General features: G+C 40.8%; 2 protein-coding genes across 2 annotated transcripts in view; one reads left to right on the forward strand and one right to left on the reverse strand.

The window, feature by feature from the left end:
• The first annotated feature begins 2,478 nt into the window (after positions 1-2,478).
• LOC109482284 (leucine-rich repeat-containing protein 4C-like) lies at positions 2,479-8,440 on the forward strand. Its single transcript, XM_019784971.1, has 2 exons — positions 2,479-3,042; positions 8,135-8,440. The coding sequence occupies exons 1-2, from the start codon at positions 2,479-2,481 to the stop codon at positions 8,438-8,440; spliced, it is 870 nt and encodes a 289-aa protein (XP_019640530.1).
• Positions 8,441-9,768: 1,328 nt separating this feature from the next.
• LOC109482640 (netrin-G2-like) overlaps positions 9,769-27,314 on the reverse strand; it is an 18,740-nt gene continuing 1,194 nt past the window's right edge. The window contains exons 2-6 of the mRNA XM_019785447.1: positions 19,122-19,759; positions 18,260-18,438; positions 16,329-16,496; positions 12,318-12,461; positions 9,769-12,073 (exon numbers count right to left, since the gene is read on the reverse strand). Of these exons, the coding sequence (XP_019641006.1) occupies positions 11,817-12,073; positions 12,318-12,461; positions 16,329-16,496; positions 18,260-18,438; positions 19,122-19,759 (1,386 nt within the window). The 3' untranslated portion in view covers positions 9,769-11,816. The remainder of the gene's footprint in view (positions 12,074-12,317; positions 12,462-16,328; positions 16,497-18,259; positions 18,439-19,121; positions 19,760-27,314) is intronic.

The raw sequence follows: 27,314 nt of genomic DNA on the forward strand, positions 1-27,314 counted from the left end.
ATGTTTCACACTGCTTTGGTTCAAAACAAAAGACACTGACAATGCTATGCGGATCGTGTAGTCAACGGTCATTCACAATTTGAAACATGTATTGAATGCGTTTAAAGAATATATTAAACACCTTGTCATGAGTACTAGTATACTACTTTTTTAAGCAATTTGCAACGTGAAATAAATTTCCATACATGGTAGTCATTATTTCGTCCCTTGACCTGGAATGAGAAGGGTGATTGGGGGAATCAATTTACCCAATCATACGTCCGGTCCACCCAGGAAATAACAAACAGTTCTATGGCCTACTTTATGAGGTATGGATTGGGGGAAAGCAGGTTGCATAGATCTATCGGTGCCGATATTGGCAGCAGATCATTTCATACCTCACAATATCAGCAACAGTCACTGAGATTATTTATTTGAATCTGTTGACAACTAATTCTAACCATTTCAATAGCACTAGATATTTATATGTATTGCAACTCCCCACGCCTAGAATCCTTAAACATCTAGACTAATAATGATAAATATGTTTTTGGGAATATTAAATGCTGTGTGTACAGTTTTTATTGTCTATAATTACAAACTGAGGTAATATTTATAATTTTATAAGTTGAGAAACTCCACCCTTACTAAACTTTTTTTCTAACTACAAGGTTTATTAATTTAGTCTGAATGAGGGTCAGCACAACATGTTGGTGCTGTCAATGAAACATTTATGTCTGCCTTCCTGTGCTTAAACGGTTTCTCATTTTGTCTATATTTGTGGGTAAATTGGTCCTTGGAACAGTTGAAAGTCGAGATAATTAGAGTTAAGATATGGATCAACGATAAATGGGTCATCCTTTATACCTTAGATAGCAGCAGAGACATTTGCATTAATCAATATTTATTTACTTGCAGTTGCAGGTCTCTGGTACCGTTTCAATGACTTTTACAAATTGATTCAAGAACCTCCTCAAGAACTTTACAATAATAAAGATTTTTTTCTTTACCAACAGCTTGATCTAGATCTAAGAACTGACTTTGTATAATAGTGTTTTAGCATATTGATTTCACTTAAATTATTTACCAACAAATAAAGAACGTTGCTAACTCATGTTCATGCCGCTCTGTTTCCTGCAGGGACCTTCGGCGTTTGGAGGTCGTTCGACTCCAGAAGAAAGTGGATCTTAATGATGGTAAATGGTGTATGTGATTGACATCGTGTATCAGCTGCTTCGCCCTTAAGCCCGCAGTAGCCACTGGAATAATTGCCTCGTGGTGTGAGGCCGTTCCTCGCGGAGGTCGGAGGTACCGTACCTGAATGCTCGGAGATTGGCTGGAAGCACCGGATTACACTGTATAAAGGTACGTATGCAACTCGGTTTTATGCCTTATTCAGAAGAAAATTAATCTTTCGCTTCGGTGAGAATGATAGAACCATTGACACGCCTTAAACCACAACGTAAATTCTGCATTGCACTGAGTATAAGTTGAAGTGACCTATTTGGCTAGTGATTCATTACCTGGGCGCCGTCCCCCAAAGTAACACAGTAATCATTTTTCATTGCAGAGTCGACGGTAGTATTACAGATGATTTAGGGGATTTTGGGGGGTTATTTGGGCAGTGTCGCCTGATCGATGTCACCAACTGTATCATTTTCAATTTTCAGATTCCCCTCAGGTAGAGACGACCAGTTCACCACCATGCTGAAGCCGTTGGAAGCCTGGTTCCCGATGATGCTACTACTGTACCCGACAGCCGGGCAATGGGACTGCCCCAAAGTATGCGAATGTAGCGAATTCGCGCAGAGTATCTACTGTGGAGACAAATTCCTATCGACCATTCCCATCGGCATACCGAGAGATGTCAAGATTTTTGTCCTTCGTAACAATTCAACAAAGTTGGTGAAAGACCAGTTTTCGTATCTACCCTATTTGACTAAACTGGATTTAGGTAATAACTCAATTTCTGAAATTGAGGTCGGTGCATTCCAAGGACTGACCCGGTTGTTAGAATTACTTCTACATCAGAACAAACTATTACTGGTGACGTCTGAGATGTTTGCTCCCCTTACAAACTTGCAACTGCTACGCCTCTATGGAAATCCAATTATTTGCCTCGACGCGTATACATTTTCCACCTTGCCATTGCTGCGGTTCCTAGACTTGAAGCAGCTGGATACTGTTAGATCCATTTCCAGGAACCTGTTCACAGGATTGACAAGTTTGACATACCTGAACTTCGCTTCGTCAAACCTCCAAACCGTGCCTTATCTGCAGCATCTAACCAGCCTGGAGGAACTGGTTTTCATCAACAATTCCGTCACGATACTGAGCGCTAAGAATTTCGCAGGTCTCACAAAACTCAAGAGATTAAACATGTCTAAAAACAGATTGTTGGAGATTGAACAAGGGACATTTGATGACCTTACGGCACTGCAGGAATTGGATTTATCCTACAACAATCTCAGCGGGCTACCTTACGGACTGTTTTCCAATATGGCGGCACTACAAAGCCTTAGACTGCAATACAACCCGTGGAACTGCAGCTGTCAGATCAAATGGCTGAACCAATTTCTCCGCACCCACGTAGGGAACGGTGGGACCAACAGCTGTGGATATTGTAAATCCCCAAGACAGTACGAAGGAATCATACTTTGTGACACGAGCCTGGAGAATATGCAATGCTCCGCACCACGTCTCGAAGTCGCGTTACCGAATGCTACTTTGAACGTGAGTGTTGGAGAAAGCGCAGCCCTTCAGTGCAATGTCAATGCAAAGAACGAAAAGGATAGCACTGTCAGTTGGACAAAACCTGATGGCAGCCCAGTACGCCCTGGGACATTTCGGTTTAGGGTGAAGCTTTCCAAGGCCGGGACGAGGTTAAACATCAGCAGAGTTACAATGTCAGATGCTGGGATATACCGGTGTGTGGCCAGGAATTCTGAGGGGAGCGCTACGTTTGATACCATACTGAATGTAACTGGGAGTATCCTACCTATCAACAAGGCAACCGAGATTCCTATGTTGGAAGAGCCTATGGAGGATGATTTTGATTCTAGTGTATGTACAGTTCCCCAAGATAATTTGAACAACAATGGATCTCAACTGCAAAGAGACATAGGGAGCGACATAGTTAAATGGCCACCGACAACGGACTCTCTGGACATCACGAACACACCAACGTACAGCGAGGGAACTGGCAGAGAGGGAGTGGACCGTAAAACGTACGTTGTCGGGCTAGTAGGAGCTGTAGCGGGGTTGGTCGTGGTACTTTGGATAGTCTTCTGCCTCGCGACAAAATGTTCACGGATGAAAAGGCGGAGGAGGTGTAGAAAGAAAGCTCAACAAGACATTAAAGGCTGCATGAGGAGAAGTTCATGCCTAGACAATAACAGTAAACCTGAGGACATTGTAGAAATCCCGGACATCCATACCATTACTGGCAAAGGATTGTACGATCATGAGAACATTACTGTAAATCCTACCGTAGAAACGATAGTGTGATACAACAGTACATTTAGCCAAAGACAAGTACTGCGCTTAGGCGCTGGAAGCCATTAGCTTTCTGAACGATCATACAAAGGTCCTCCAAGTCACTTGACAGCTCTTTGCTGTTTTTGATTTCCGTACTATTTTTAGGAACGTAATCCTTGGGGAGCCGAACGTTGAAAGTTTCTATAGCAATACATGTACATAGTCATAGAGTTCTCATGTCGACTTATACAGAATCGGCTATCGGTCTTTGACGTATAGAATATTTTGTAAGCTTCGGGCTAAATATGTAGTGATAAGCCTGCTAATCTTACTTACCCTCTTTACTACTTTAAAGTAGAATGAGCTATTGGTATCGACTTACCGCGGTAAACGTCTCATGAAAGTATATGAGTTCCAAACATTTCAGAGTTGTATCTCATGCAATCAGTTTATTGTGAACATCTGGCACAGCACACCTTGTTGTAGAGAACGTTTATGGAAATAAAGACATTTTTCATTCATTCCAGCGTGCTTCCCTGTGTCAAACGTAACAATAAAGGGTGATTGAGCTAATATTACAAGCAGCCAATAGATAATTAACTAATACTATTATTTAAAAGAAAAAAAAATATTACAAACTCTACAAAATGTATCTTTGGGCTAAATAGTGTGTAGTTATCCTGCTAATCTTACACACCATTTTTATGTGTATATTGATTTAATATAAGATTAATATTACATTATGAGGAAAGTGCCTTAGATACAGAAAAGTCATGAGAGAATATGAACGTTTATTCGTCAAAAATGGGGCATACGTGAAACTTAAAACTGTTCATAGTGACAGATGCAAGGGGCATTTTAACATCCAAGCATGATAATGCGGAAATCGACAGAAAGACGGCACCATCCCTTTGGAATACGTGAGTAATATCGTGAATTACTAAAACCTAGTATATCACTTGGATTCATAATAACCGAGTCACTAAAGCCATTAAAGCTGTAAACTGCAAGTAAGGACATTAGGACATAAAAGATCATCAAGCTGTTAGAAGGCAGCTTGATAGTTTGTGTGTTACATGCTATTACACTCATATCTATAAACACGATTACTCAACTTCCTTTGTAATGAAATATACATGATAACTATGGCTCTGAGAAGGGCAAGGACAAACTACCTTACTAGGGATATACATCAGAACACCCAGAGGATCAGAGTATAGTCTATCAGGCCTCATTTTACTGCCGAGCATGAGCATTTAAATTACTGCTATCGCTGGGAACACCCCCATCTGAACATCATTGGAGAAAACCGTAATTGTGTAACAAGGGATATATATCGAATGACATTGTAGAAATATTTTTACTTCAACCAGACCCAGAACACGTAGTGGTAAATTTCAATGGAGATACAGTTTCAGTACATTCACAAACACTTTCCATCTGATTTTTTAATGTAAAAATGAACTTACTTTTGACTCGATCAAAATGATAAAAAAAACTTTATTCATGAAGTTAGTGTCAAATCAGTTTCTTGTTGACAAACAGTATATCATGTTATTTTACAAAATATCAATATTACGCTTCGTTTAGCTACTCACTCGCTCTTCGCAAATCATTATTACTCACTTACGCACCTCAGTGCATTGTCCAGTTGTTATCAAATGATATCAATTGTATGCATCATCAATAGTTAAGTGGTACACGTGGAGTGTTCAAGCACTGGTTGGTTCCTGTTGTTCTGCTTTTAGCCTAGGATCGAAAACAGGGAGTCATATACAAAATCAAAACCTATAAACTACCAATTTCCATCACATGAATAATACTTTCTCTACGATTGCAAGGTTGGCCTATATTCCCTCAAGTGGAATGAGATGCACATAGTAAGTGTTTTCTGAGATAAGCATGAGGGTTTATCATGTACAGATTTTAAATCAGAGAGGAAATTCTCTTTGACGCTTTTGGAATCTTTCTGAAATCTCGCTTGCAGCAGGACTTGTTCCCGAAGATTACCGTCCTGCGCGGGTGACCTCTCCATGGCACCGCGACCTGCTCCCAACCCCTGCCCTGGGGACCTCTAAGTCTGATCGGTCATATCGGCCAATCAAGACCTCTAATCACTAAATCCCCGGAAAAAGCATTTCGCCCGACCGATTCCATCCAGAACACCTGTGCACCCCCTGGGCATAAACATTTCCAAGTGACCCCTGCTGCATATACTTTAATACGCTTTTTTTGTATATACAGCACTTTGCTATTGCCATTAGGATGGGGACATTTCTGTAGGATCATTGATTTTTGGTATGATTTTAGTTCTCTCTAGCGGCATTAAAGTTACAGCCATTACGTTACAGTGTACTAAAACTTGCGTCCCCGATTTTTATTACAAAAGGAAATTATTACATGCGAGATATCCGTTGTAAAATCACGGAACTGTGCAGTCTTTGTCAAGGAAAATCAAGTTCAGCTGATTGAATTTGATATTGATATTCCTACTCAAAACTTTTTTTGGTAACTTTAATGTAAAAAAATTCATGATACGTACAAAGGAAATGTAAAAAAAAGTCATATCTGTGTGCTATTTTCTAGAAGTATCACAGATCGATGGTTAGACCCCAGTCTAGTTCGCTAAGCAGATCAAAGATACTTATCGTCGGTCGTTAAAATTCTAATGTACTGTATTTGAAAAAAAATGTTTAGAACGTTGCAATTGTGATATTTCAAAATTCTTACTGAAAATCTGAGTTATATAACTAAGCCTCATTTGGTCGTTAGAGTCTCACGGATGTTGATGACCCTTTTCCTCCAGCCCTCCCTGTTCTTCCATACTACTGGCAGGTTTTCCAGAGTACAGCCCGCATCCTCACAAAGTTGATGTATCAATGCATGAAAATGTAATAGTTTTCACATATTCATAAGCTTACATTGAGCATGCTCTTTGGTTCAGAAAGATGGATGTTCATCGTATGCCGATGTTCCTTCGCAGAAAATGGCGATCTATATTATATAAGGGAGTATCTTCATATAGTATCTGAATCTGCACAAAGAGGTGATGATGGTATGTCTGTCATTTTACTGATGGGGGTTTTCAGGAAATTAGGGCAAACCTGCCGAGGTCAGAGAGTAATCTCAGCCTATCCGGTGTGGCATATATGTCGTTCCCATAATGATAGTAATAAAACCGTAGAGTCATACATCTTAGAAACATCCCCATACATCATCCATAGCTTAGGGAATACCTAACAACAAAGTGAAGAGATTCCCTAACCCTTCTTTTTCATACAGTTTTGTTTGGTGCATAGATGGCGCCGTCTGTTTGTAAAACGTTGTATTGCAAGCAAACTTGTACCAAGTGAGCAATGAATACTGGTGGAACAAGGTAGCTTGTATCAACATTACCAGGGCTAACGGCACTCCCGTAGCACTTTTGCCGTAGGGGTAATAAAAGACCATACTAAAGGACACATTTCAAATTCTTGTTTCTAAAGATATGTTCAACACATTTGGAGTCTAAGAATGTTTTGAATCAAACGCTTTTCGGAATTATTGTAAACTTTTTAATTGATTACATTCGTATGGCATCCTAGAGCTTCACAACGTGAGTATATACATGTAATTCAGTGACTTTAACAATCCAAGACAAAGGAATTATTCTTTTATCCTACCAAAACATTGTCAACCATATCTAGCAATTCTGAAAATACACGTCACATAGCATAACTTTACCATCAAAGTGCAACACCTGTCATTGTCCCATGCTGGAAGAACCTAGGGCAAATCAAATTTGCCATTTGGTGTAATTGCAATTCACAAGGGTTCCTAAATGATGTCGTATGATGACATTCCTAATGACATCAGGTCGTAAAGCGATAAAGATGTCTCCTGTCAGATTACCGATAAGTCGATATACAATTTACTCTCAGCATCGCTGAATTGTCTGTTGGATTGTGGTCTTACCAGATTACCTTCATTAAGTTCCTGGAAATGCGGTTGTTTGTGGTTATCTTTTTGATAAGGCACGTTATAAAATTAAGCAAATTATCAAAATCGTGGTGATCATGGAAAACTGATGATCATAGCTTCGGGATGAGGAAAAATCGTCCTCAAAGGGATGTTCCCTTATCTAGGATATCATTAGTGCCTTCAGATGATGCATCTAATGACATAGGGTCGTAGAGCGAGGAAACGTGTCCCTAAGGACCAGATTCATTATTGATTTTTTAAGTTATTCTAATTAAAATACATTCATGCTCCATGTGGTTTTACAAAACTTTATTCGAACAGTACGCTGCAAGGTGCGTAGTGCCACCTATCTGAAGAAGTGAGCATTGCAGGCCGAAACGGCGGGAAAATTTTCTGTCACGAGCACTGGCGGGAAAAGCGCCCTGTCACTAGTAATGGCGGGAAATTAGAAACTGGCGGGAAAAGCCGGTCACCAGTAATGGCGGGAAATTAGAAACCTGATACTAACCCATCGATTGCCAGACGCCGTGCCCGTGTAACACCGTGTACACTAGCAAAAGCGCCGCCTATATAGTAATGCACACATCGCACATTGTGGGTCTGTGGAACGCCGGCGCGGGGGATCACAGCGGGTCAGGCCGGGAAAGACTGCAAAGGTCTCGGCCAGACAGATCCCTCGGCCTCCCCTTCTGCTACACTCACTGTGGCGGACCTCCAGAGAGGGAGAGAAGAACTGGAGGCAGCCATCCAAGAGGCCGAGCTCCGACGAGAGGTGGAAGCACTAGAGAAGAACTTGCAGCTGCTGCAGCCCCCCTCAGGAGGTATGGGCGCTCTGGTTCCTCCAGCCGCTGGTCCGCCTGCCTCCGGGACGACGGCATCCCACGACCAACTTCCCCCACCCGGTCCCGGCATGGCTGTCCCGAAGACTGACGCGGGGCAACACGGAGCAGCTGTACAACTGGGCCCAGGAGGCGTCACCATGGACAACCTTCGGCGGGAGGCAGAGTTGCTCGCAAAAGCGTGATGGCTAACCTTGGCACGGCAGCAGAACTTCCGGTTTTTGATTCTTTTGTCCTGAACATGCTACGATCTTGACTTTTTGGTGACAGTTTCTGGCGAAATATTTTAGAGCGGAAAAGTCAAGAAAGGAACAACATGATTTATCAATTTTGGTTTGTAGGTGGCTTAGAGAGAGAGATCGCATACGATACACTCGGGTTTGACAAGCTGTTTTGACCTATGTGAGATGGTTTTCGGCTTTTCCATGTGTGTAACTTTATTTGAACGTACACTTTCTGGAGATTCTCAATCTTTTGTACGAGATCAGACACTGGTGAAATTGTTGGTTGTGACTGTGTTACTCTAACGTCAACATTATCATTTTCGATTTCACCAAGCATGGTATCTGTGCTTGGATAGTTGTGTACTTTGAGGTTTTTCAGCTATAATTTCCTTTCGAACCTCATATGTGGACAGCAACTCTCTTTTCGTTGGTGAGAAGCATATGTCTTGTTTTGTCGCATTTTGGAGTTGGAAGTAAAATCGAAAGAAGTTTTAGCCTAGCCTGATGACCCTTAATTGTTTGGGGATACGCTACGAATTGAAACATAATTGTAATTAGCACACTAGTGCCATCCTTGCCATACCTTGCTCCATGTACAACTGTCGAGCAATAAAGATCATCAACATGCTAAAAATGATAGACAGTTGTTGTTAGTTACTTTTTAGTGACGATTAGTGGCACAGGGCCGAAATGCAAAAACGAATACTACCATAGACACAAACGTTCGTTCTACAGTATCTTTATTTGTTTTCATCTTTCAGTGGCATGGTATAAAATTCTTACCGTCTGCACGCTTTTTTTACATTGTTATACTATTTATATTCACACAGGAAGCTTCAGTCTATATTCGCATCTAATGACATAGGATCGTAGAGTGATGGAAAGTATCTTTAAGCACCAGATTCATTATTGATAGGTATTCTAATTAAAATACGTATATGCTCAATGTGGTTTTACAAAACTTTCTTCGAACAGTACGCTGCAAGATGTGTATAGTGCCACCTAGCTGAAGAAGTGGGCATTGCAGGCCGAAACGGCGGGAAAATGTTCTGTCACGAGCACTGGCGGGAAAAGCGTCCTGTCACCAGTAATGGCGGGAAATTAGAAACGGGCGGGAAAAGCCTGTCACCAGTAATGGCGGGAAAATAGAAACCTGATACTAACCCATCAATTGCCAGACGCCTACATGCTTAGGAGTGATAGACAGTTGTTGTAAGTTTCTTTTCCGCGATAATTGGTGCATAAGGGCCGAAATGCAAAAACAAATACAAGACACAAACGTTGTTCTACCGTATCTTTATTTGTTTTCATCTTTCAGTGGCATGGTATAAAATTCTTACTGCCTGCACGTTTTTTTTACATTGTTATACTATTTATATTCACACAGGAAGCTTCAGTCTATATTCGTTGACGTGAACACTACAGCGTGTACATGTCTGTCACATTGTGGTAACTAGCTATAGCTTCATGTACAGGTGAAATATACAACTGGGCAACATTTTACAATTTGATGTAGGCACCGCTTTTAAAACACTGTTCTTTACATATATCTGCATACATTGGTCAACATATTGTCTAGTGATATATATTCTTTTTAATTCGGTTTCATCATTACAGTGCAAGTTAGAAAAATGAGGATAAAGGTTAGCGTTACAAAACACAAATATAAAAGAGCATCTATATACAGTTTAAAGTACAAGGAGGTGAAAATTGTAATGAATAACTAATGGTGCATGCATTTCATTCCATTAGTATGTTATTTGATTGCAATTTGTATATATACATGCTGCTTAACTCGAGGCCGGATTTGAACAAACGAAAATAAACAGTTCCTTTCATTGTCTGCAGGTGGCGTTTTTGATCAGTATTTTGACAACACTACGTCGAAAGGCGCGAGTGGAAACATTAAAATGAACAGACGGCTAGATACTCTTTGAATGGAAATGTTAGGTACAAGACAACAATCTATTTCAAGATACATATACAAATGTTAAAACGAACATTTATGGACTTGCATAGTGAAATATAGGAAGCGTCTTGATCGTCAGATATGTAAAAGACGTATGATTATCCATAAATTTACACCACTCCGCCCGTCAATACATATTTTAAAGGTGTCCCCAGTACGTGTTAACCCGTGTGTACCATCATTTTATTTCTTATCTTGATTCCTGAAGCCATCATACATGCATACAGCAATAGTAGCCAGATTTCTTTAACAGAAACGGCGTAATTCCACAGGAACTATAGAGCTTGCTTACACTTTGTTCTAATTCCTATAATTGTCATTTTTTTTCTAACAAAAAGGTGGAAAGCTGTTATTTTAGCTATAGTAATATTGTGTCTATTTACAGTTACATATGCTTGTTATTTTTCCCTGTCTAACATTATTTGAGTCGGTAACTACTAATGGTTTCAGCTCACAAAAATATATCTATTGATTTTACTTTTCAACCCTAGTGCATTGGACACAATGTCGCTCCTGACAGTATATTTTCACTAAAAGATGAGGTTTCTGTACGTAGATTTAACATGGAACACAGCAGTGGAGCCTTTCTCTTGGCCAAAGCGAGACGGCTTTGCTTGGGCAAGGTCTTGCCTTTTGACAGCGACTGATCCTAAGCGGCATCTGGCGCCTTTACCACGAACTGCAATCTAGGATGCCCGAAGCTTGATTTACGTCTTATTTACAACACCACAATATGTTCCTTTAAGGCCACACAAACTTGATTTACGGATGTTATCTCCTGGAGGCCCAGAATTCAATCAGAGATTGTGAAAATGCGAATCCATCTCGCTTCGGAATGGGCATTTTTTACGATACGCGCCATCTTTCTTTGACGTTTTCTGGGCAATTACAACAAAATCTCTTACTCACAATCAATCATCGCACATGCGAATAAGTTTCATTCACAACGACTCTGTGACAACTTGATACCGTGTGCGAACATTTTCTGGACAACTGCCCCTGTACGTTCGACGCAATCAAGTTTTTGTGGCCCCTTGTGCTGCTAATACCTGGTGAACGTATGTGCTAGAGATGCTTCACGTCACAGAAAGCCAATTTGCTTGGTAAACGAGGACAACTTTCCAAATCATATTCGTCTTGCTTCCGTTGCTTCTCCATTTTCGTGATATGCTGTCCCGTTGCATTTAGCATCCTTCCTTTTAAGTGTCACTACCATTCATCAAGCTTCAAGCGGCGACAAGCTTGCTGGGCTGGTCTTCTCTGCGCATCTTCGTGGGCGGTGTCCATACTAGCTACCAAAAGGACACGTGACATCAAGCTACCTATGAAATCACGTTCAACACGTCTATTTTAGTCCATAGGACATCGTCATGACCACGGGAATGAATCTGTTACCATGCCGCTGAGAAGTGTGGTCATCCCCGCTACTAGCAGCGTCAGGATGGCTGTGGACATCGACGAGAGTGGCGGGGATCCACCGACACTTCGAGCGCACATTCCGGTATAACACTTCAATGGGCTCTCACAGAACTTGCCACCGAAACCCGGTAGACAGTCACAGCGCTGATAATTCAGGCAGGTCCCGTTGTTCTGACAGGACAGCGTGTCGTTGTTACACAGAGCAGCTGTAAGTTTCCAGAGAGAACCCAAAGTATGTTAACAGAATATTTTCAATTTTGTATTATTAAAATTCGTATTTTTGCCTCAACGCTAGAACATTACATTATATAGTTAAGTAATTTGAATCGTCTATTTAATCTTCAAATTGTCCAACACCGTTGCACCGCCGTATTATTAAACTAAAAAATAACGTCAAAAAAAGAAGAAAGGACTAGATTCAATACATAGCTTTGGTGAAGCAATACTTACGAACACAGCCCTGTCCATCCGCCCAGTAGTAATTTTTAACGCAGGAGTCGCACTTCGGACCTTTGGTGTACGATTTGCAGATACATTCTCCAGTTGTGGCGTTACACTTGTTGTGCCTCGATCCTACTTGGTTGCAGTTACATGCTGTAGAAATAAAGACATAACTTTACAGTCAGAATATATGGTTGCAGTTGCCTGCAGTAGCAAAAAACGGAATGCCTTCACGGCAAGATTGCTTGGCTCCCGTTACACGCTGCAGCAAAAAATAACTTCACAGTTAAAATACCCGTAAATATTTCGATCATAAGTATCCGTTATTTTACTAAAAGTCATACCACATTTAGCTTGAATTCCTATTGATTTTTTTTTCATTTTGAATCATCACAATTACTCTTTCCCAGTAGTAAACTGGAATTTTCAAATAACGACCACACGTAATTACAGAACAGTTTTTGATGATGCTAGCTGCAGCGGTGTCACTATACGTGAGAAAATAATTACGAGATCGATAAATGATGAATTCCTTTGGCAGCTGGTGGAACCTGTATTTAATGAAAGTCGTCGACCAAATGTTCATGGCCATTAATCTGTAATCGCTTGTTGATTGTTCTATTCTGCATTGCCCATTACACAGCTCCTGATTGTTTGATTGCATTTGGATGGTTGCAGAATATTGCGTAATCCTTCGTCTAATATACACAAAGTAACTACAAAATGATCATCTTGGGTCTAAATTTGTCTTTTGAGAGCTCACGCAAAGTATTAAAGTACTCTGAAGTGCAATGTATTTAGTTAGTTATTCATCCATTAAACTTTACAAAATAGAATCTAGAGGTGTCGGCAACAGGATCTCTATAAAATATGCATCCTACACGCTTTGAGCACAATTGCCAGCCTGAAATATGATGGAACAGTTACCAGAACGAAATGTATGATATAAAAGACAAGAAACAAAATAGATTGGTTGAAGAAAATAATCACAAGTACCTTTTCTATATGTTCATTTAGCAATATATAATGAATTATTTGTTTTGTCGTTCACCTAAGCAGCCCGGCCGACCGAGCCCCGATTCGGAAATTTGCCCTAAGCATACACAGGGCTCCAGACCACAAAAATGCAACATCACAAATACGCTTAATAGGGAGATGCAAGAGGCACTTGGATTCTTATCAAAGTATCTCATTTAAAAACATGAAATTTATAGAACGCCTGGGGATAAGACGCCAAACAGTTAGTTGACTTGCTCGTCTAGAAGTAATCATGAACCCTTACAGCGTCCCCAGCCACGCCTTTGAGACCTCAATATATCTGAGTTCATTTTGGGCCTGTCGGCAGTCGTTTGTCAACAGTGCGAAAAACATTGATCTTCAAATGAAGACAGAAGAACCCAGAGTCAGCAAATTGCTTGTGGTCGACAACCATTTGAAATCTTCAACGCTGCCGCTTTGTAAAGAAAAAGCGGCCCGCTTATAACGAAATTAGTTCAAGTCTTTTCTTATCAGGGCGAAGATTGTAACATAGTTTGAAGCCCCTGTTCCAAACTCTAGAACATTCTCCCGACCGCTAACCAAGGTTGGCTGAAGTTCTGGATCAGTCTGATCAGATTCAGGTCACGCCTATACGAATCTAATCGTATTTGAGTTGGATTTGAGTCAAATTTAACCCTGAACAGGCCTCAAACACCGCTGACATACTCCCAAACACCAGCCAATAATGGGCGAACTTCCCACCCACACTCGAACGTTTTAAACATTTTAAAAACATTTTGCCGCGGACCTTAAGCCTGAACATCGTTGAGGGTAGTTCTGTTAGGGAGGCCATGTTTGACTATATGTTTGTGGCAGGGGCTTATAATTAAACGACGAAACTTAAAACCATGTATAGTATCCCAGTACAAAGGCTCGGTTGCCATTTCATATTAACATTATGAATTGCTTCACCCTACATTGTCATGATCCTTCACGAACAGGGGGATCTGTCTTATTTTCATTAATACGGGAGACGTGGATGGCCATGGGACGACCTGCATCACCAGAAGTCAATGCTGTGTCGAACGTACGGGCAGCCGTGCACCACTGGTCATCCGTCATTGTCCACTGTTTTGGACACTTTCATCTAGATGATCTTACGATTGGTGCTTAAATGTCCGTGAAATCAATACACTCTCCGGCCGACAATTACAACGGTAGTTTTTTTGATGCCCAAAGAGGAACTCTATACCAAATGAGAGACCAGGGGCGAGGTTCTAACGACAGCAACTTCAAAGGTCATGTGTCAGCATCTACAAGCTCTGACAGCGTCTTTATTAAGATTCGTGGCTTTGGGCTTCAATCCAGATAGTCCCCGAAAATAGCCCGTCGGACATCAAAGAGATGTAATCCGAGATGTTTGAAGTGCCGCTACAACAAACAGACGATTGGCATGACTGATACACACTGGAGATGTTTCTTTCGCTGTCAAACAACCAAAGTATAAATCACCAACGATTATCGTTGGCAAAACAATTGCAACCATATATAACGGAAACAAAAAAACTTCTGCAGATTAAAAACATAGCACTAGCGAGCAACGTGAGAAAATGTCGAATTTTTCTTTAATAAAATTGAATAAACCCTATTTTGTAAGAGAAATGACTATGGTATTGTAAAATTGAATTCAGAATAGATAGATTTCGATTGCTAAGGGATATCAAACTAAAAGTAATAGGACGACATGTAAGCCCTCGCCATACCCATCGCTGAAAAAAAGCAATTTAGCTTCATTGGAGTTTGTAACAACTTAAACCACACATACATGTATAACAGTGACCGTTCAGGTATACATGCGTATCATTGTGTTTACATATTAAAGAGTGTAGGGTTATCAAAGTTGCGAAGAACGTCGACCGAAACACCAAAGGTCATCAAATCTAAAAACGTGCTGTGCGATGTATCTCCACGGATATATATCTTTAAAATATATACCCTTGGAGATAATTCGTGCTAGATTATCGGCCTTCTTCCATCATCCCTTTAATGAGCCTTCTTGTTTGAAACGACGCAGGAACACAACTAATAATGCCCCCACTGTGCTGTAAGGTGATAGGCAATAACGTAAATAGTGTGTGATGTATTCAGGATCACTAAGTAGAGTTTTATAGGCTATACAGCAAAGATAGAGATGGATAAAACTTGATTTATTGCTTGCGATAACAACTTTCAATCGTGTTTTTATATAAGGTATAATGAAAGCTACGCCACTCATTATCATAACCCCCCAGATAGCTGGTTATAAAATCACACAAAGGAGAGATTACGGAATGCTGTCTGATATATACTCCATTAATGTATTACGATGCAGTAGTCTATTCTTGTTCTAGTGTGATTGCAAAGTAGATTGGAACTTGCAAATTCAGCAGGACGGGGGATTACTTCGTAGAAAGCAATGACAAAACTTTATTGCCTAGTGCGTGCAAGGCTGACTGCTGCTTGAATTATATAAACACTGTAAAAACAAGAGATATTATATGTGCTTTTGAATTCCAACGTCTCTGAAATTCCAAACAATCAATATCAGCATAATAATCCAGTTCATTGAGTGATATATTTATATATAAATCTAGATATGATTTGAGGTATGTCTAGAAATAGTATATTGTGGTCGTTGCCTGTATATTGTACGTTCCTAAATTAAATAGTATTGCCATCACGATTTGCAACTAAGAAACTATTACTTTGCACTGCACGAAAAGTTGGATTGCAGTAATTCCAGTAAAACCTGATAATATTTACATCGTAAACAGTACCGGGCTTGAAAACTGTAGTAAATAGGTACATCCCAGGATAATATTTCTCAAACAAAATCACCAGACTTGGCGTTTATTTACCGCCGTAATGCTTGTAAAGCTAGGTATACTCTTTACAAAGTAAACATTGGATATTACCCGACTCTACTGGCATTTACTACCATTGGTAAATCAAACGTTTTCTGCAGTGAAACGGAATAGTATTCTCCCTGCGGAGTCAACTTACGAGCACACACGTTCGGATCGACGATCTGCTTGGTCATGTCTCTGTAAAAGCCAGGCAAACATTGCTCGCAATTCCTCCCCATGGTGTTGTGAAGACAGCCGATGCACACCATGTAGCCGAGGACTTGTATCAGACGACAGCGTTCAGAGTGGCCGTTGCACTGACAGGCTGATGCAAGATGCAAGACAGAGGAAACATTACACAAATTAGCAAATAACAAACACGATAACGAAGTATTGGCGCTATTTTTCGCACGTTAGGATACCGCAGGACCGGTGCAGCTTTACAGAATGGCATTTTGGCTAAGATGAAATACTAATAAGATTGAATGTCAATTTTTAGATATCACATTTGGATCAGTTTGGGAGCGAGAAGCGATGGGTCCCCTTACCTGTTTTAAGGTAAGCCTGCCCAGCTGCATCGTGGAAATTTCTTCATTTGGTCTTTTCATTGAGGGGATTATTTTCTTAAGTTATGTTAAATGTGTCGGAAGAACCGTCACCGAGTCGCAAGTGCAGATGCAAAATGCTTTATTTTCCGTTTTTGGTTCCCCATTTTCGTCACGCCATGGAGTTAAAAGGAGAACTAACCCCATGGTCACGCTGAGGGGGATATGATTTGATTTGCCAGCAACAGCTGTCAGTTTTGGAGGCATTTACATAATAAAAGCGTGCGAGAAACCCCGAATTTCCGTTCTGTTTCGGTCAAAATTTGCATACATACCAGACGACGAGCAGACAGCTTGTGTCTGGTTCTCTTTGCAGGCTTCATTTTGATTTCTTGGCTTCTCGGGGTGGTTGGTCTTTTTTCTGACCCTTTGTCACTTGTTCTTTGTTGCCTCGCTTTCTCAACCTTTATCTCTGTTTTCTTTGTAGGATATAGACGAGTTTGCGGGCCTTTTTGTCTTGTAGAATTTCAGTCTATTTTGTCTTTCTCACTGGGTAAGGCTTCAGACAAAAATGGCACGTTTACGTAAACTCAGTGAAACGAGAGTAGGTTTCTTAGATAGTTATGAGATGAAGGCCTCTAATGTTTGTGATTTTTTGGACAAACATGTCGTGGAAATCAACGATGTTAACTTGGTCCAGCCCTTTATAGTCTGAGGGGCAATTTTGACCTGGCGTTTGTGTTTATCGTGGGTCGTTGCCGTGTACAGCAGATACTGGATGGGGAAATGTCCATAGATGTGTCCGCGTTTGGATATCATTAGTTCATTTTAGCGGGTCGCTATATGACAATTTTGTACGCTACTGGCTCTCATTCTTTCATTCAAGGCGACCAACTTCAGCCTATTCAACAAAGTGCCGTCTTTGTTGGTGATTCGATGTGAAGCATAGCCGGTTACATTTTGAAGAAAGGAAGAGAGAGCAGTCTTTGGGGGCAAGGTTGTTCCAGTCGCGGATCATACGTGTCAAAAACGACTGCTTGCATAGTTTCATAGTTTGCTGGGCTTAGTAATGAGTGATAGGGTGGCTCTATACTGCAGCATTCAGACTCAAAAGTCTGCTAAGACACACAGTCTGTCCATAACGGTACGCGTCAGTGTCTAGTGACACTAAAGCATTGGAAATCCATCCATACTTCAGGTTCATGGCCCCGACCCCTCATCTGTGCCAAGTTCCACACGGAAGACCATGTTGCTAGGCACTACTTGTAGTAGCCTCCGTAAGGTTTAGTGATCAAACCCAATAATGTGCAGTGCATGCCTTCTACAAGTTTGGCCACACTGCCCGGGCCTGTCCGTTGTCTTTTGCAAAGTATAGCAAGGATGTCAACAAGTGGGCTTCTGTAGGGCGCCCAGTTATTATGGGCGTGGAGAAAAACTTTCCTCCTGATCAAGTGGGAAAAGACAGCCAGTGGATCCTTTTTTCCTTTCTCGTTATGTATTATTCATGTAAAATGTTACAAAGAAAACACATTTGTTTACTTACTTCTACACTCGTTTGCAGTTCCTCTGGGTAGTGGTTTCCACGTCCCAGCCTTCCACTTTCGCGTGTCATACGGCTTTTTGCACCTGCTGCAGTCGGGTCCCTCTGTGTTGTGTTTGCAGTCACACGTCATCGTACCGTTAATCATGAAGCAGTCTGAGCCATGGAGGTTGCACTTACACCTGTAGTGCATTCAATTTTAAATCAATTTTAATTATGAACTAAACAACAATGGGAAGACGAGACAATATCATCATCATTAGTACTTCTCATTACGAGGTGCAGCAAGCGAAGTTGATACTGTAGAACTGACTGTACAGTGATTTACGTTGGGTTTTAGAAAACGATTTTTGAACAACTACATACTAAATTCTGTAATATGACGTGAATGACTGAGTAAACATGTAAGCATACATATGAGTAAAATGTAGAGGGAATATGGTGCAGTTTCGATAAACTTAGGCACATAATTACATCATAATAACGATGTTTCTGTGCCTAACAATTATCGTAAAGGCTGATGGCATGGCGAAGGAAGATAGTTACAAACGTTTTTGGCGCGGTTTGTTGAGATGTCAAATTAGTATGGTTATTTTAGTCAACCAACAAATACAATGTATAAGGCCTCAAAGCGATAAAGATAGAAAAAAAATTGAGAAACCATATAAGTTTCTAATACAAAATCACTTTTTTCAACTATGTGCATCCTTCGTAAGTATTAGTTCATTGTTGCTGTTGTTCTAATATTGTTGTTTTATAGCAGAGGTGTTTCATAAATACTTCTGTGTTTGTACAAATGTCCGTTGAATAAATGTGAAAAAAAATCTGTCGTGCAATGTAAAATGTAGCACGATAAAGCCCTTACCTTCCCCTGACTTGGATGTCAGATATAGCGTAATAATACTTGAGCAGCTCCATGGTGGTACTCCTACTGTAAGCACCGTTGGTGGCTGGTGCCAAAAGCCGTATCCTCAGATCAGTCAAGGTCACAAAGTCTCTGAGCTGCTGGTGGTTTTCCAGTTCAACTGAGATGTCGTTTGTTGATTTCAAAGAGTTCAAATACCGGTTAAATCTGTCCTCAATCTCCAGCCGTACGCTTCCATCGGGTCTGGGCATCGCTCCGCTGTAAACCTGGGTACAGATGACCTTGGCAATGTCCCTTCTGGATATGGTACTACTCGTCACCGGCATTTTGTTAAAGGAGTCCATACACTTTCTAGCGTAGTACTGCATGGGCATCCACGTTTTTCCGTAATCCATCGACTTCTCGATGACCATCTGGTACGGCCGAACGGATTGGAACTTCACTACAATGTCATTGGTCAACTCGAATGTCTTGTTCCAGGATAAGGTGACGTTGATTTGCATGGGGTTGGGGTAGTCTAGCCAGGACACGGACTGCCACCAGGTGGGCACGCCCCTCTCGGTGTCAGTCATGAACTTGGGCGGATGAGACTGGCCTTTCATCCGAGCGTTGCATATATCGCAGCTGGTGGGTATCTCCTGGGCAAGGTGGTGAGAAAGAAGAAAATGATGAGAGCAACTAAACACGAGCTCTTCTATGACAAATTATACGGGAGCAGCACTACTGTTAAGTTTTGACGTATTGAGAAATACTGCTACAGGCAATAAAACTTCATTAGCTTTTTTTACAGGGTACGTTCTATTATTGCAAGCCTTCATGGCTTTACGTAATCCTTTGCATGCGTCATATATAGCCTGAATCGCCCTCTCAAGTCACCTGGGGCAAATTGCGAGTATGAACAACGCCCTTTGGTATGATCATGTAAGCTAAGATAAGTCATTGAAATGCGTCTATGATAGACGTTATTCTATCTGCTTTCAAAATGGGGTCAAAACTTTCTACCAACAATATGGAAAATATATCAACTTTATGGCAACTATTAGCACATAATCATGTCTTTACAACAGACAAAGGAATTGTTAGCAATTAGTTAACATATGAACAATTCATATAAAAAAGGTACAAGGTGCAATGGCTTCGGCATATAGGTTGTTTTCTGGAAATTAGTGCCTCTCAGGAGGAGCGAGTGCCTCTCAGGAGGAGCGAGTGCATCCCAATCGTCAACAAACTAAACATCTTCAAGGCCTCATGTGTAGCAGTGCTGTCCTGTGGTTGTAAATCCTGGGTTCAAATTACGAAGCACAGGGGGAACAAAATCATCTCTTTTGCCACCTGTTAACGCACTATGCTGAACATTTAGCGGGACACGTTCTCAGTATGCCCGAGGGAGGAGGAACCTGTCAGACTGTAAACTCTACTCTGTACAAGCCATATCATGTCGGACGCAAATAAGGACTACAGCCGGCCTACTACCAACTTACAGTACACCCAACAGCTCATGGGAGGTTAAAATACTCTAAGTGACACAGATCTCTGATATTGCTAGCAATAAGGGGAGGTGTAGGAAAATTGCAGTGCAGCCGACCGATGACAATGTATGTCAATGTGTGTACCATTTGGACGTGCCACTTGCTGGTCATTTATATTTAACTGTCACGTGTTCAAACAACATCTATAAACTACGAAATACATGATAAATTATGATATAATCTGCAAGATGACGGATTGAAGATACCAATGCGTCAAGTTTGAAAATCACATGATAAAATCTCCAGACACACCAGTGTGAGAGGGGCGTTTCCCGCACTGCAAACTGTAGATAAGGCGTGATCTGATCATTCATGGGAAGCATCAATGCCGTAATGGGCATTATGATAAACTGTGTATATGTAAACCTTACCGACTCAGAGGTATTTTCCTGAGGTTTTCATTGTTTAGAAGAAACAGGATATTGTTGCTGCAAAGAAAACAAAAACTGGCATACCAAGGCCAAAATTAGCAGAATTTCTGACTGCGCTACCTATAAAAACTGTAAGTAAAAGACATATCCCTTGCGCTAAATGTTTCTAAAACCACAATCTATTTTATGTTTGCTTGCACCGGCAATCCAACTACCAGCAAGCCTTAACACACGCACATCACAAACGTGTGGTCCAGACAGGATGGCGCCAACAAACCACGATTACGCACCAGCCAGGCAACGCTTTTCCAACTAGTTTATGGACGAATGTATGCATTTTGATTGACCGACCGACTACAACACTTATTCTACTTGAACTAGGAGCCCTCGATCTGCAATCCTTTGGCTATTCGAATGGAAACTCATCTCTGCTACGTCGTAAAGCGTCGTTTGGTGGGCATGATGTATAAGGAAATTGGCGTCATGGGGTGTATTGCCGACAAATGAATCCAAGTGACATTTACATCTGGACGCTGAAAAAGCGGAGCTGAATTGCAACGGGTCACGGTTCTTAAAGGATGCAGGCTGTCAGAAGCACGGCACAAAATCCTTTCTTTAACCACGCCTTTAACAATGCATAAAGTGCTGTTTCTTCCCTTACCTATTGCCTGTCCACCTTCTTTAAGATGTGCTTAGAGATATTTTTCTGTGAAAGTATCTTCAGGTTGGCAGGTGTACCATACTTATATTTCTTGTTGATGCCGAAATGCGTCATCACGATATGATTAGGTAAATGTTTGTTTAATGAGTGACTGACAATTACTACTTACATAATCCCCTTCACTTATTGATAGTATCTACTGCCGGAAAATCGTAATTGTGTAATAGTGATTACACTGGGGTGGGTATAAATGTAAACTTGACCCACAAAATTGTCATGTTGCAATACTCTACTTTTAGCTTAGACTGTGAAAATTAGATTTGGCTTTGAAATATATTTTTTACTACTGGATTTGGACTTTTACATTAATATTTAATCATACATTATTCTGCCGTTCCCTAACAACACAACGTTCCTATGTATTGTGTTAATGCTGTTGCTTGCTCACTTGCCTAGCGAACGAACATTGTTAACGAACAATGGCATGTATAAAAATGTCTGTTTTTTGCCTGAAGCAGTAGAGGGACTAACAAGATATGGTGTCTACTCCATGATTCAGATGAAATAGTCGATGATCTCAGCAATATATGCAAATGAGGTCGCGGGGTTAACAGTTGCAGTATTACCTCTCACCTTAGATCATTCTGGTCATTCCGGGTTAACGAAAGGTTAATCATGCCGTATTTCTCTCTGCCCCCTCTTTGTCACGTGATTGATGCAAATGAGGGCCTGCTTCACGGGAACGGTTATTCCGGTCAGGCCCTACAGCCCATCTGTCTGACCGGTGCGTCCAAGTCATCCGTCATTTAGACAAAATGCCAACCGAGGGGCTTCTATTATTGCCCTAATAGCTTAGTTTTATACCCACCGTCTACGTTAAATTAGAAAAAAATACTATATACTATAATTGTATAGTTTGTGGATATGGTAAAATTAATGTCAGTAGCCAAGAAAAAATATGATAACATTTTGCCGGTGGCTTAGATAACGATTGCATAACCATGCTCTAGCCAGTGCCTACGTACGCAGATCTACGTTCTAGGATAAGCGGAGACTATCTAGAACTGTGTCTGATCCCAAACCTAACCCCTGAAGACCCAGAACCATATAGATAAGGTTTTGGATAAGATGCTTGCTGATCTGTATCTGTATAGCTGGTATGACCTGCCTCTCGGCGTAACACACCAGCTTCGCAGGCACACGGGGCCGACCAACTTGTTACACCTAGTCTTAATACATCTAAGTCTGGACATCGTTTAAAGCTATATATATTGTCATGATGCCCCCACTCTACTTGGTTGGAGCAAGATCCAATCTACGACATTTGTTGGGAAAAGCACCTCAATACTTGGTTGATAACTCTGGTGCTTGAAGGAATAACCATTTCTTTTTCGCTCCTGAGCTGAGCTGGTATTAGGTACTTGGAAGTTGGTACATCCACCAGTTTAATATTTATTCTATACATCAAGCATGGTCTGGAATTGTTTTTGTCAGATTAGACTTTTTCCCCAGCAAGACTCTTAATCGTACATTCTCCTGGTTGGCAAAGTACAGATCGATAACCATTAAAGTAAAGGCTGATTGGATGATCTATTCTACACTGAATGTCATCAAGATTCAATTCCACCCCACTGTCAAGGAATCCACCTTCAAAAGAAAGATTCATCACCGAACCAAGAAGGTCTTGACCAAGGCCCAGTGTTGCTGGTAGACTGTTGCATTTTCTTTAAAAAACTGTTGCACCATTCGTCTTCCAAAATACGTAGTAACAGTTTTGTTGTTGTTGTTGTTTTTCAAAATTTTCCACTTCGGCAGTTTTTAGTCATTATAGAGGAAATATGAAGGGTGACACCTGCGATAAAGCTTGATAAATGACTCTTGAAATCGCATTATAATGTGAATATTTGTTTGTCATAAAGCAGGGATTAGGAGCTCCATCTAGTTCCATTGTAATCTCATGTTGCGGTAGTGAAGCACTAAAAATCATTTAATTTCATAAACATTTGCAAATTTTCAACTCTGATATTATATCAGTATGTTTTACAGGAATTGTGGCTGTCAAAGTCTATTAAAAACTACCGAAGTAAAAACAAGTTGAACTTCGGAAGATGCTATGTGAATTACTTGGCTTGCACCTTTCTCTCATCAGTGCATTTGACAAGTTCAACTAATGAGCACAATTAGACTTCGGTACCATTGTTGTATAAACGGGAGAACAATTATTCACAATACAAATTGTCTACTCATTATGCCCACTGGACCAATTTAGAAAATGCATACGTCAATCTTTTACGACAAAATACCAAGCGGATTCATATTCCAAGTGAATATGACATAAAGAAATTGCTTGGTACAAAGTTTCTAATATCAGCGGTTAGTAATCAACATTGTTTCCTATAACATTTTGTACTTGCCTCCCGGCACCATCAGATATTTGAAAAATAATATCTTCAAACTTCCCTGAAGGTTTCGGGTGTAATCTCAGCCAATAAATCATATCGGGAGGAGGCGAAATTGATCATCAGTCATTTTTGATCTTTGGAACGATACACGGAACAAAAGTGCATTATCTGCATTAGCAAGTACTCCTAGCCCCCTCCTTCACCCACGCAAAAAGGGGAAAATAGTATGCAGACACCCTATGCAACACAAACTGTTTTCAAAAGCAAGGCAAACTTCCTTTACCAGGCATTCAATTGTCGGACAGGTTTACACATTAGCATATAGAGGGCAGGGCCTAGGGGAAACCATATAATGTCTTCTTTGCCTACATTTCTTCACAGCACAACAATGTAACCATCTTTTTTGTTCATATTTATTGGGAAAGATGTGTCAACAACTCTGACCAGTTCACCCAAAGCACATGATTGCTATCTGATACGTCTCACATGAGTTGCCAGGCTTGTGATTTGGGGCACAGCCGATTTGGTTGTCTATAAATATCTGCATGGTTCTCTTGGGTCCATAATATTGCTGAGCCTTTCATTATTGCATCCCTTTAATGGTCCGCCTGACGTATGTGGCACAGATCCAGACAAAGAACGACAGAACATTTTCGATTATTAGCTAGCTTTGAACATTGCAGGAAATGGTCGGCACATTTTGAGATAAATAGAAAATGCCCCTAAATATTGAACGGGGTACAATTGTTAGGATCATATATTTTCATATTTGACAACTACAATAAACCAGACTGTGCCCTTAACTGTGATTTGCATGAGCGGCCTTGGGAGGGATGCCAACAGCCTGCAGCAGGCATATTCTACTTGGTACATAATCACTCTGTACAACTACGACCTTTCCAACGTTGTATGCAATAACTTCTGTGTTTCCCGTGTGCGATAACCTTTTCTGTCCACTGTGATATCTCCATAGATACCCGGAGTGAAATCCCCCAGGGACTGATGAAACGAACATCTGTACAAAGTACCAACGGTTATCGCATACCCTACAGGCGGGGAATGGTTGACTAGGGTGCTATTTCACCGTTTATAAGTCTCCAGTGCCTCTGTAATCAATATACAGGCATCGGAGCGGATTTTTACTGCATCTACTTGATCGTACCGCCATTATTTATAGTTTATTTCGCATCACAGGGTCCAGAGAGCATCAATTTGCTGTAGAAACTTGACAATTCTTTCTAGTTCTCTGATTCTACCCAATAGTGGATAAAGAAATGCACAAGAATCTACCAACCATACGAGTATAGAGCAGCACCCAGGATCCAATGGCATTCAAAACTGTTTTATCAAATAAAGCAATAGAATAGTATAGTTTACATACGTTGTACTTTAACTGTTGCCATCGTGCATGTTTATAAGACACACTGTTGTTAGTTCTTTCAAATTATATCGGTGAAAGACCTTGTACTTCCCGATGACTCCAGAAAGTATTTTTGTTGATGTTTCCATGAGCATACTATCGGCAATGTCAGGAAACCCCGTCTTGAAAAAAGTCTCCATCTCCTTTGTTCCACAGTCGGGCCGGCAAAACGTCGATTTGGTTTGTTTAAACCATCACCATTTTTCATATCATATCTCAGAACACAGCAAAAATTTAAAAAAATAACCAAAAATGATTAATGGCAGTGATGAAGCCATTTTCTAAATTCGTTTGTTTTATCTGTTGTGCTGATCATAAATGTGATATGGATGAGGATAATTGCTGCAAGTCTGAGCCTCGTTACTTGCAAACCGATGTTACAATCTGGCAGCATATGCTCACTCGGGGGATCAGTCTGGGAGGCTATTGGAGACGGAGAGACGTATATCTTTCGCAAGTGGGAGTGCTCTTGTATCTTACATGCACTTTGTCGGTCCGTTCTCCGGGTGCATTTTATCGGACATTGCCTGTAGGAATCGCCCGTGGTGTGGTACGTTATATAGCCGATGATGGTGCTTCCATGTCTTCTTAATCCTTCTTTATGGGGCTTTAATCCCAAATCACTCTGCAGGTCTCCGCAACTCAGAGATAAATGAACCTGATGCATGTACGGCCTAGTGGTAGTCAGTAACTCATGTACTGGTCAACCCTCTGTATATATACAGCAACCATATATAAGGACACTGTAGGTAAAACGGTCAAACTCATCTATGTCTATGATTGCTTAACAAAATCCATTAGATCATTAAAAAACCAATCAAAATGTTTTGCATTGTCATTTATAGCATTTTATACAAAAATTTTAAAAGTGTAACATCACAGAAATAATACCACTAATGAACGAATCTACAGGACTCGAAATTAACTTTCCTTACTATTGTCCCAGCGCTGTACCAAAAATAAATTTCAATTGTCCCGAATTGTCCCATGGCCCAACCTGTTTTGGGGAGGTATTATATAAATTCAACTTGAAGTCAACTTTATTTTGCTTATGTTCACTCCCAGGCGCACTATAATTGCAGAGTATACAGGAAATTCGAGGGGACTTTTCCGGATCCAAAAGCGTGTGCCTGATAAACAAAAGAAGGGTTGACATTCTTTATTTTCTATTGTCCCCAAACTGTCCCGAAGTGTCTTTTTTGTTGTCCCAGCCTAAATTCTAAGTGGTCAGTGGCCATTGGACCACCTTTAATTTCAAGCCCTGATCTAACATATTCTGGAAAATGAAGCACTGTCCGGGCATTACATCGCCGGAGTCGTATTGCTGTACTGAAGCATGTAGCTGAGCAAGATTGAATCGAGTCCGGGGGCAAAGTGAAGTTCGTAATAGGGTAGTTCTTACTGACTATATCTTATCCCCAAGCCCTTGTCACACATTCAGGACCAACTAAGGTTGCCTGAAGTTCAGGAACATTCAGACTATATTTATTTTACGCCTACTTTTCTACACGAATAGAATCGAATTTGAGTCGTGGGGTCGTGTGGCGTAGCGTGGGGTCGTGTGGCGTAGCGGCAGAGTGCGCGACTCGGAACTTTGAGTCCCGAGTTCGAGTCCTGACATGCCACCGATCTTGTGCCCTTGGGAAAGGCACTTTACACGGCTTTCCTCACTTAGCTCAGGTGTAAATGAGTATTTTCCTGTCATGTATTTGTCCCCTGTGTTGGTGGCGGCATTAATATAAGTTGAAAAAACTTGAGTGTGTCGTCACCACGTCTGGTGATTACATGTTGGAATTAAAAAAAAAAAAAA

This window comes from Branchiostoma belcheri, unplaced genomic scaffold, assembly GCF_001625305.1.
Source record: "Branchiostoma belcheri isolate BF01 breed outbred unplaced genomic scaffold, Haploidv18h27 scaffold6, whole genome shotgun sequence".
Classification (NCBI taxonomy): Eukaryota; Metazoa; Chordata; class Leptocardii; order Amphioxiformes; family Branchiostomatidae; genus Branchiostoma; species Branchiostoma belcheri.